The 12,139-nt window shown below is 43.1% G+C and overlaps 1 protein-coding gene across 1 annotated transcript in view; it reads left to right on the forward strand.

Moving 5' to 3' along the window:
- The window catches only part of LOC135896203 (rab-like protein 6), a 136,828-nt gene that overhangs the window by 118,128 nt on the left and 6,561 nt on the right, over nucleotides 1-12,139 (forward strand). Inside the window, exons 13-15 of the mRNA XM_065424570.1 lie at nucleotides 5,019-5,053; nucleotides 8,508-8,652; nucleotides 11,175-11,302. Coding sequence (XP_065280642.1) covers nucleotides 5,019-5,053; nucleotides 8,508-8,652; nucleotides 11,175-11,302 — 308 coding nt within the window. The remainder of the gene's footprint in view (nucleotides 1-5,018; nucleotides 5,054-8,507; nucleotides 8,653-11,174; nucleotides 11,303-12,139) is intronic.

Here is a 12,139-nt window from a genome sequence, read left to right on the forward strand (position 1 = left end):
CAGCGCTAGTCAAAGTAGATGAGCGCTGGCGGCAAGGCCCGGTTTAGTCGTCTGCAGCGTAAGTATAAGAAAGAATTCATCATCATCATCAGCCTGGTTACGCCCACTGCAGGGCAAAGGCCTCTCCCATATTTCTCCAACAACCCCGGTCATGTACTACTTGTGGCCATGCCGTCCCTGCAAACTTCTTAATCTCATCCGCCCACCTAACTTTCTGCCGCCCCCTGCTATGCTTCCCTTCCCTTGGAATCCAGTCCGTAACCCTTAATGACCATCGGTTATCTTCCCTCCTCATTACATGTCCTGCCCATGCCCATTTCTTTTTCTTGATTTCAACTAAGATGTCGTTTACCCGCGTTTGTTCCCTCACCCAATCTGCTCTTTTCTTATCCCTTAACGTTACACCTATCATTCTTCTTTCCATAGCTCATTGCGTCCTCCTCAATTTGAGTAGAACCTTTTCGTAAGTCTCCAGGTTTCTGCCCCGTAGGTGAGTACTGGTAAGACACAGCTATTATACACTTTTCTCTTGAGGGATAATGGCAACCTGCTGTTCATGATCTGAGAATGCCTGCCAAACGCACCCCAGCCCATTCTTATTCTTCTGATTATTTCCGTCTCATGATCCGGATCCGCAGTCACTACCTGCCCTAAGTAGATGTATTCCCTTACGACTTCCAGTGCCTCGCTGCCTATTGTAAATTGCTGTTCTCTTCCGAGGCTGTTAAACATTACTTTAGTTTTCTGCACATTAATTTTTAGACCCACTCTTCTACTTTGCCTCTCGAGGTCAGAGAGCATGCATTGCAGTTGGTCCCCTGAGTTACTAAGCAAGGCAATATCATCAGTGAATCGCAAGTTACTAAGGTATTCTCCATTAACTTTTATCCCCATTTCTTCCCAATCCAGGTCTCTGAATACCTCCTGTAAACACGTTGTGAATAGCATTGGAGCGATCGTATCTCCCTGCCCGACGCCTTTCTTTATTGGGATTTTGTTGCTTTCTTTATGGAGGACTACAGTGGCTGTGGAGCCGCTATAGATATCTTTAAGTATTTTTACATATGGCTCATCTACACCCTGATTCCGTAATGCCTCCATGACTGCTGAGGTTTCGACAGAATCAAATGCTTTCTCGTAATCAATGAAAGCTATATATAAGGGTTGGTTATATTCCGCACATTTCTCTATAACCTGATTGATAGTGTGAATATGGTCTATTGTTGAGTAGCCTTTACGGAATCCTGCCTGGTCCTTTGGTTGACAGAAGTGTAAGGTGTTCCTGATTCTATTTGCGATTACCTTAGTAAATACTTTGTAGGCAACAGACAGCAAGCTGATCGGTCTATAATGTTTCAAGTCTTTAGCGTCCCCTTTCTTATGGATTAGGATTATGTTAGCGTTCTTCCAAGATTCCGGTACGCTCGAGGTTATGAGGCATTGCGTATACAGGGTGGCCAGTTTCTCTAGAACAATCTGACCACCATCCTACAACAAATCTGCTGTTACCTGATCCTCCCCAGCTGCCTTCCCCCTTTGCATAGCTCCTAAGGCTTTCTTTACTTCTTCTGGCGTTACCTGCGGGATTTCGAATTCCTCTAGGCTATTTTCACTTCCACGATCGTCGTGGGTGCCACTGGTACTATATAAATCTCTGTAGAACTCCTCAGCCACTTGAACTATCTCATCCATATTAGTAACCATATTGCCGGCTTTGTCTCTTAACGCACACATCTGATTCTTGCCCATTCGTAGTTTCTTTTTCACTGTTTTTAGGCTTCCTCCGTTCCTGAGAGCCTGTTCAATTCTATCCATATTATAGTTCCTGATGTCCGCTGTCTTACGCTTGTTGATTAACTTAGAAAGTTCTGCCAGTTCTATTCTGGCTGTAGGGTTAGAGGCTTTCATACATTGGCGTTTCTTGATCAGATCTTTCGTCTCCTGCGATAGTTTACTGGTATCCTGCCTAACGGAGTTACCACCGACTTCCATTGCACACTCCTTAAAGATGCGCACAAGATTGTCGTTCATTGCTTCAGCACTACGGTCCTCTTCTTGAGTTGAAGCCGAATACCTGTTCTGTAGCTTGATCTGGAATTCCACTATTTTCCCTCTTACCGCTAACTCATTGATCGGCCTCTTATGTACCAGTTTCTTCCGTTTCCTTCTCAGGTCTAGGCTAATTCGAGTTCTTACCATCCTGTGGTCACTGTAGCGCACCTTGCCGAGCACGTCCACATCTTGTATGATGCCTGGGTTAGCGCAGAGTATGAAGTCTATTTCATTTCTAGTCTCGCCGTTCGGGCTCCTCCACGTCCACTTTCGGCTATCCCGCTTGTGGAAGAAGGTATTCATTATCCTCATATTATTCTGTTCCGCAAACTCTACTAATAACTCTCCCCTGATATTCCTAGTGCCTATGCCATATTCCCCCACTGCCTTGTCTCCAGCCTGCTTCTTGCCTACCTTGGCATTAAAGTCACCCATTAGTATTGTGTATTTAGTTTTCACTCTACCCATCGCCGATTCCACGTCTTCATAGAAGCTTTCGACTTCCTGGTCATCATGACTGGATGTAGGGGCGTAGACCTGTACAGTCTTCATTTTGTACCTCTTATTAAGTTTCACAACAAGACCTGACACCCTCTCGTTAATGCTATAGAATTCCTGTATGTTACCAGCTATATTCTTATTAATCAGGAATCGGACTCCTAGTTATCTTCTCTCCGCTAAGCCCCGGTAGCACAGGACGTGCCCGCTTTTTAGCACTGTATATGCTTCTTTTGGCCTCCTAACTTCACTGAGCCCTATTATATCCCATTTACTGCCCTCTAATTCCTCCAGTAGTACTGCTAGACTCGCCTAGCAGTTAAACGTTGCCAGGTTCACATTCCAGTGGCGGCCTGTCCGGAGCCAGTGATTCTTAGCACCCTCTGCTGCGTCGCAGGTCTGATTGCCGCCGTGGTCAGTTGCTTCACAGCTGCTGGGGACTGAGGGCCGGGGTTTGATTGTGTTGTTCATATAGGAGGTTGTGGCCAAGTACTGCACCAGGGTGGCCAATCCTGCTCTGGTGAGGGAGTGCGTTACCGGTTCTGGTCACCGGGATCAGGCCACACTCCAGGCCTGTTTATGCAATTTTATCAATATGCGGATTTTTTTTTTTTAACCGGTGGAAAATTGCCGGCACCGGGATTCGAACCACGGACCTCTTGCACGCGAGGCGGGTGTTCTACCTCTACGCCACCACTGAGCACCGCTGAGAAAGGATTCAGTTGAGTACAAAACTCGCATGCAAGAAGGTACTACATTGTGAAACAAACAAATCACTTGGCGTGTTAAGTTTGCTCAGGCAGCATCGAGGTGTGATGACTTCCGAAACGGGACGCGAACTTTTCAGCGAGAAATGGAACAAAAATACCATATGCAGCAGCTATTAGCAATTCTCGCCCTGAACTACCTATTTTCTAAACACATTTTCAAGAACGCAAACAATATCTAAGATGCCCTCGGGCGAAAAGAATAAAGCTGTTAAAGAAGCGCTTCCTTGGTATCATTCCGATAAGACTCAGTGTGATTTATACCCTTTACAAACAAGGCAGGGTGAAAACTTCGCAGCTCAAAAGAATCGACAAGAGTTATGCATGGAGCAACTACCAGCAGTTAAGCATGTGCGAAGCCACGCATGAAATAGATGTAAAAACATGAAGTGCGCGACAGCTGGTGCGAGGATTTACCGTGCCACATGAAACCAACAATTTCAGTTCTTGCAAACTTCAGTAGCTTTAACATACAACGCAATGCGCTCGTGCAGTCGTGCTTCCTAGCTAGTGCAACGCGGTAAAGAAGCGGAAAATAATATAAGCGGCAAACAGCATTCCGAATTTTAGCGAAATGCCTTTAAACCTCATGCTGCACTGCAGACGAACTTCGTTGCTCACGCGTCTAACTATAATCGAGTGGAAAAAAACACCGACGAGACAAAGGAAAGGATGAGAGCAAGAAATTTCCCTTCGAAGCGACGATCCATTTTTGTTGCCGTTGCTCCCGCTGATGAGGCTTTGCCAGGAATTATTAGAACTGTATCACCGGCACATTTTCACCGGTATTTGAGCCCCCCACCTTGCAACAATTCTTCTTCGACATTCCCTGAAGCTTTGGCCACCCCACACGTGCGAATGGTGTTGCCTATCTTGCTCTGAAAACGTGAATAAGACAGAGAAGCACGATCAACGACACAACAAACTACGGCGCGCGCCAGGCTCCTCTCCCGTGTGTTCTGCGCAAGGCCGCCACCAGTGGCGCGTCCGTCGGCGTGCACGGCGCGTATACCTCAATGCAAAAATTTTGCTTTTTTTGTTTTCTTTTTCATGAACGTTCAGACATTTTTGACCTTGCTGTGCGAGTTCTTAAGCATTTGGCTTCTTTCATTCTATTTCAGAACAAAGCTGCACACTACCAGTAGTGCTGTGATGTTCGCTGACTGGGATAGTATAGTAGCGGGACAACTTGGCACAGTGATTAACTATGACTACATACACTATTGCAAGCTTTGGTGGAGCTGCAATTGCATTCACTGTTAAGGTGCAATTTAATTTAATAGTAGAATAGGTCCTTAAATAACAGGCTGACTGTGTTGGACAGAAGTCCCAGTTTTTTTCTATCCTGTAGTCATACTTTTTCAGTTTTTACAAGTAAGTGAAATTTTTCAAAAGCAATTTTTATTTCCAGTGGAACGAAAATTATGATTGCTGTAGACAAGCTTCCTGTTCTCATTCCGGGAAAATTAAAATGGATATACTGGCCACAGTTGGGACAATGCATTTAGCTTTTATTGCTGCACAAGATAATGATAATGTTGTAGAGCCAAGATTTGTGAAATGAAGCTTGGATCAGTTTTTAGGATTGGAAGTGGGTAAATAGAGTTTTCGTTTGCAGATGGTGTTCAAGCTTCTTCACTTTAATTGATAGATCAGGCTATGCATTCACCCCAGTAAAAGATATCTTTCAATTTGTTTCAGAGCCTTCAGAGGAATCATTTCTATCAAGGGAAGAGGTATGTGATGTACTGCTTTGTTGTAAGTTGTGGATCGGTGTGCTATCATTAGTTTGTAGATAGTTGCACTTGTAAAAAAAGATAAGAAATAACAGTAGGAGAAGCTGTCTGAAATGAACGGGTGCACTGCACTTGTCAGAGTGCGGATTGCATTTGTCATTTTCAGGAAGCGTGCCTTCTCTGGAAGGTGGTTCAGTCTTTATATTTTTTGTTTCTTTCATGGCCACCATGTCCCATAAAGTGTTGTGGATAACTGCACAGTGTTGGAACATGCTGTGTGAGCGCAGTGTACAGCCCATTGTGTACAGTTGTGTGCTTGAGTGAAGGGACCCCCTGCCTTCCTTTGCTTTGAAGACAAGGTCTTCTTGTACAAGTGCAGATTGATTTGGGGTTTGTGGGATCTGGGTATCTAACCACCTTTGTCTTGTTAATTAGACGATATGAGGCCTTCTAGTGCACGTAGGACAATGAAAAAGGCAACAAAATGAAGCCTGGAACGAAATAGATACAGCAAGTTAGCATAGAGCTATGTACAGAGCAGTAGTGCACAAATAGCGAAGAAAGGCTGAAATTAAACCCACATGCGCTCAATTAAACTACATGCACCTATAGCCAGAACCGGAAGTGTGACTTTACTCAACGAAAAATGTGGGCCGGTCCTGGAGATAGTGCAGGCTAAGAAAAGTAAAGGTTAAACCTTTGAGGGTCGATTTTTTTCGCCATATGCGACTGCCCAGGGTCGATTTCTTTTATTGCAGATTCCAATTATTCTTAGGGACTTATTTCGAAAAAAATTTACCGACATCTTTCTAAGGTGATTGTGAGGTGAGAAAAAAATATATTGCATTGGTATATATATACTCTTCATTCATGAATAATAACGATAAAAAAAGGATATAAACTTATAGGGATTATAAATTTGATGCATTTTTATACACATAATTCAAGGCCTTAAATATGCACACACGAGAATATTTTGCAAGACTCAAATGTCCCTGCTCTTAACACTAATATGTACATCTATAGCGTAATCGAACTGCGTAGATGTGCGCACTCAAGAAATCTGTGTGGTCTGTGCCCGTCAAAAAAGCATGATGTTTGACAAACTTCCGCTAATCTTAATCTTATCGCCAACCAGAGGCAATTAGTTTTCGCGAGTGTAAAAAAAAATAAGCAACGGAAACGCATGCACGGCGGCATCCTTCCTATGTGCACCCACTGTGAGCACTAAACGAGCGAGAAAGAGGCGGTCGCCCTTTGAGCTATTAGTAACGAGTTGGCCATCAGTTTTGCAAGCGCAAGAAGCCAACACCACCCGTGGAACAAAACGCAAACCATCGCCCGCCCGCGCACCAATGCACCAGCGGTAGTATATAGAGGCGCAGGGGCAAACTAGCTCTAAAACAAACCATGCAACGAAAACAAAGAGAGGTAGGCACGCGGAAAAGATTTCCTATATTCCCACATAGTCGCAGCACATGACGAAAAAGAAAAAGTTAGGAAATTGGCGCGCTTTTTAAACAAACAGACGGCACCGTAAATATATGGCATCGACCATTTTGGGACTTGTTCGTGGCGCCTTATATTTACATCATTGACCCTCAAAGGGTTAAGTAAAGGTCTTTATTTAAAGGTAAGATGGTACCATAGCTGGGGGAGAAGAAGGGATGAAGAAAGCATCAGTGGCGGCAAAATATGGCATATCTGAAACAACCGTCTCGTCTGTTTACCAGAACCGGGAGAAGGTACAGCAGCAGTTGCAGCAAGATTCTTCTTCGCTGTCACAGAAAACAGTTTGTGCATCAAAGTACAGGCATGTAGATGCGGCACTCTTCATATGGTTCTCAGAAGTGGTGGCTCAGAACATACCAGTAAGGGGCCCCATGCTCCATCAGAAAGCTAGGCTCCGTGGTACTCTTTTAGGCCACAATGAGTTTGATCCATTTAATGGTTATATCTAGCAGTTGAATGACATGGCATCAGCTATAAAGTTATCTGTGATGAAAGCAGTGATGTGAACTATGCGTCCTTCAAAGCCTGGCTTCGCCTAAATTTGGAGACCATGCTGTCAGCATAAGCGGACAGAGACATTTATGATGCCAACGAAGCTGGCATAGTTAATAATTTGCTGCTGAACCACACTCTTGTGCTGAGAGGCGAACCCTGCTTTTGCTTGAAGGCTTCAAAGGAATGCATCAGTATTTTTCTGTGCAAGTATGGATGCCACTGACAAGCATCGCCCATTTATCATTGGTAAATCAGTGATGCCACATTGCTTTAAGAAGTGGAGCTCTTGTCAGTGATGTACAAAGAAAACAATAACGCATGGATGATGCAAGAGATGTTTGCAAGTTGGCTGTGCAAGTTTGACGAAGACATGGGGGCAGAGAAGCGACAGGCTGTACTTATCTTTGACAGTTGCACAGCTTGTAATGTTCAGCCAAAGTTGACTGCAGTCAACTTGGAATTTTTGCCAGCTAACAACACTGCTAAGAGTCAGCCCCTTGAGCAAGGCATCACCGCCACCTGTAAAGGTGCTTTACAAGAAACACATTTACAAAAGCGTTTTGCTCAGTATGCAACAGCACGAGCCTCTGAAGGTGAATTTAAGGGATGCAGTTGACATGGTGGTCAGTTCTTGGTGGCAGTTGAAGGCGTGTGGTCCGGCCTCGTTTACAGTGACTTTGTTTCTGAAACAGGAACCTTTGAAGACTATGTCGATGCCAGTGAAAGTGAACTGGTTGTCTGTGAAGAAGTGAGCACTGACGATGCAAGTGTCGCAGTAGTGTGCAGTAGCCTGAAGCTTCCGACTGAAGCCGTACAGGTCTGATGACAAGGACGATGAAGACCGTGCACCAGATGTGCTGTGCAAAGAGGCGCTCAAATGCCTGGACAAAGTGAAAATGTACTACATTTAAAACAGTTTGAGCATCAAAGTGCTTCATTGTGTAAACCTTGTTGGAGGTGAAATAATTAGAAGTGCAGTAAAAAAAACACCACCATACAAAAATGAAAGCTGTCATGAATTGTATTTGAAAGGTAGGTTGCCTGTTTGGCATCTTCAAGAGCCTAAAAACACTGATTTGATTATAACGGAGTACCGCTTATAAGGCTCTGTACACAGTGACAAACGTGTGGTGGCTAGCTGGAAGAGCAATTCCGGTAATAAGAATACATGCACCATGGTTAACCTTGTAACTGGCATTCTTTTGTTTTCACATTGGTATGCTGTCGCAGAGCAGTGGATTAGGTACCCTTTAACTGGCAGTGTTGAGGTGAAATAAAAACTCACTTCTGCAACTAGGACCACCAGGTGTGTATACTCCAAATTTAGTATGCTGCCTATTCTAAAACTAGGGCTTCCAGGGTGCAAAGCCCAGCACTAAATTTAAATGCTGGGTTTTCAAATCCAGTACAGACTAACTTTCATGATGGTTTGTGAAAAATGCTGCAGATAAGCCGAGAGGATCCTGATGGAACATCGTCACCAGCTGCTCCTGAGAATGTGCCAACAGAGCAGGCATCAAAATTTTGGAGCATGCCCAGTGAGGACCTGAACTTTTTGGAGAAGAGGTACACTGGCCTTCCTCCACAGCTTGGTAAGTTGTCCTGCTAAGAATTTTCATGCTGTCATGCCGAGGCTCATCGTAAAGGCCAAAATAGTATATTTCTACTTGTAACTTTTGGAACTGCACCACATAAATTCATGTAACTTTTATTCCTCAAATGCAGGGATGTGCTGTGTAACACCTGTTAAGATGTGATGGTGTTTTTTAAAAGGATTACCTGCTTATTTTGTACAAGTAACGTAGGTGAGCATAGAGCATCAGCAACCTCTTCATAAAAAGGTGCCACTGAAATCCACTTGATACAAATGATGGGTCCTGATGCACCTTTGAAACACCACTTTCCGGCGGGAACGCCTGGCAACAAAAGGAAAATGTGGTGTCATTTTCTGGACTCTACTCAAACCAAATTAGCAAGCCACTGTGCACAAAAGCTACTTTTGTGATTATTCCTTTCTGTTTAAGAATAGCTGCTTAGGCGTGGTAGAAAGGGCCCACATGCTTGCCTGGCTTGCTTCTTAGGTCATTAGTGGGCATTAGTAAATATGGGTTATCACCTCCAGACACGTGGAAACAGCCCCAGTTTGTTTGTCCTGTTCATTGTTGGCATTGTAGATTTGCCTCGTAGTCATCGGTTGCTTGCTTGGGCATCACACCTATGCTAGAATAACTGGGCGACGGGGCTGAGGGTCAAGTTCAAACCCATTGTTCTTGCTGCTGCTTCTGCTGTGCTACTGCAATGTGCTCGCTCTGGAGACTGGGCTTTTGGTGACGCAAAAGAGCATGGCATGGATCGTAACACGACGTATGCATTAATGGGTGGGGGAGGGTTCTGTTGCAGGCAGATATCTCAACACAGACAGGTGCCTATTCAGCAAATTTTGGGGTATGCAGCTTTGTTAATACATAGAAGCAGTCTTTGCGAAATCACAGGCGTTTCTTGTCTGCCCGCAGTGACCTACTAATTTGCCTCTGCGCAGTGTGGGCTGCCTTTTTCATGCCTTTTTGGTACTCCTTCCGATTCCTGTCATGTTTCCTGCCTTCACAAAATTTGCATGTCTGCTTAGCCAATATGGGGGGGTGGGGGGCAGGCCCCCTTTACCTTTCGTGCGTGCCTGCATCTCCACCCTGTAAAAAAATTGGAAAAGAAAAGTGCGATCGTTACTGTAGTAAATACAGTATATCACTTGCAGCATGCACAGCTCGGCTAAATTAGTGAATGTGGGCGTGACTGAAGAAATTTGTTGGCATGGGCACTACCCAAGAGAAACATTTTCATTCATGGCAAGATGCAAAATGACAGTTTGGATGTCAGTGCCAAAATACTATTAGCAGATGACTTCTTTACCAGTGCCACCAATGCAGTGAATGCTAGGTCACATGAAGAAGAATGTTCCAGTGTTTAATAATATGGCTGCACGTAGTGTTATCCTGCTTTCAACCTGGTGTTTCATAAATGGAAGTTTGTCGATTTAAGGTGAAGTGTCACTTAAAAACTGCTCTGTGTTGGCCTAATTACAGCTGTGTTTGATTTGTTGATGCTAAACACATCATTATTTATATCAAGTGTTGTTTAATTTTGTCCACTGATACTGTCTTAGTGGTGTATTGAGGTGTAGACTGTCACAATTTTTGTTTCTGGTAGCCAGCATAGCATAGAAATGAAATATGTACGTATTATTGTCTTAGGCTACATTTGAAATGCAGTTGCTTTTCTTCAGTTTGGGCAGTGTGACTTGGGCAGCACAGGGTTTGTATTTTGCAGAGTACACTCAATCTAACCTGGACCTGGAAAGTAATTTCACTCCGAGTAGATTCTTTGTTATTTTAATATCAGTGTTGATGCTGCCTTGCATGGTTATTGTGAAGTGTAGCACTCATGGTTGAAAGCTTGCTGTCTTTTAAGGCTTACTAACTGTACTGATAAGTAGAGCAGATCATGGAAAGAGACTTTCAAATCAACCTTTATTTTCCAGTAAACAAAAACTGGACGGTCATTTTAGGCTAAAATCTACGAGAGTAGCTTGATGGGGCCCGTAAGACCTTACATAGCAGCATCAGTGTAGTACATAGTAAGACAAGTACACACATAGTGCAACATAGTAGTAATTATATACAAAGATTATTAACAGCATTAAAACTAGGACTGCAACAGTAAAAAAGGCAACATCATTGTGCATCAAAACTGACAGCAATACATAGGCAGAAGAAAGCAAGTGCTTCTCCATATCAAAAATTTGTAGTTAGAGACAACTCAATTAGGATGTGTATGACTAAACATGACTTAACATTCAAATTCAATGTTCTCAATGTTACACAGCCTAAAAAAATATATATGAAGAACTCCTTGGAACTGAACAAAATATAACCGAAGTTGGTTTCGACTATAACTTTTAGCATCTGTGTATTTATTTAGAGTCGCAGGTAGATCGTAGGCTATTGACTCCTGTTGATAACACCAGTCACTAGTGATAAGTCATGTTTGTCTAAAAGTGTTTTTACTTGTCTCTATTTAATACTTTTCTTCTTTTCTACTTTTTGTTAATCTTGGAAAGATAAAGCCACTTCCGTGCCAAAACATCAGCAGAAGCTTGGTGGTGCTTCTGGTGCAGCCAGCGACACTCACGAGGATGATGATGCTTCCATCACGAAGCATAAGAAGCACAAGCACAAGTCCAAAAAGGTGCTTGTCTATTGCTGAACTAAATTGTGCTTTTATGAGGTTATTTGTGGGCACCAGTACTGGATTCTCTTTGTATAGCCAGCTGCAGTGGCATGTGTTTGGTTTTGCTCAGTCTTTTCATTCATTTAGGTGTGAGGAAGATAAGAAGTTTTGTTCATGTACATTGGCATGTTACTCATTCGCAACATTTGCTGTATGGCTATGATAGCTCTAAGAAATAGCATGACATGCGCAATTCTCATGTGCCAGTTTGTCGTGTAGGTGTTTGGCTTGTGTACATAGTTATCAGGGTGGTCACAGATTCTGAAACCACACAGCTCCTCCTTGTGAGAAAAAAAGCTATTGATCATTGAGTATTTACGTTAGTTTGCACTTATACTGAGATGATTGTGAAACGTATGTTTCTACCTGCATTTACCTTTATTTTGATAGAAGTGCTGCTATTATTTTCCAAACCTTAGTAATAAATAAAAAAAGTAGAATAAATGCTTAAACTATTAGGAAGTGAATTATTTCAATCACATGCAACAGCATGACCTGGGAGAATTATTGTGGCAGCTAAATGTTCTTTGTGGTGTGCAGCTGCATTAGTAAACTGCCTTGAAAGTGGCATTAATCATGACATGATATTTGAAGCCTAATACTATGTGTTCACTTTGCATGATCATCTGTGAATTTTAACTTTGGACACCATGCCACTATAGTTATAATGATGCAGTCATTTAGTGTCAAATATGGCATCTACTTGTCTGGCATTTACTTTTGAATAATCACATGCTTTACTTTGCACTAATTGTGGCAACTTTTTGTTGTTGTTTAGGTCTGTATCACCTCGCC

The sequence above is a fragment of the Dermacentor albipictus genome, unplaced genomic scaffold, assembly GCF_038994185.2.
Source record: "Dermacentor albipictus isolate Rhodes 1998 colony unplaced genomic scaffold, USDA_Dalb.pri_finalv2 scaffold_17, whole genome shotgun sequence".
NCBI classification, from domain to species: Eukaryota; Metazoa; Arthropoda; class Arachnida; order Ixodida; family Ixodidae; genus Dermacentor; species Dermacentor albipictus.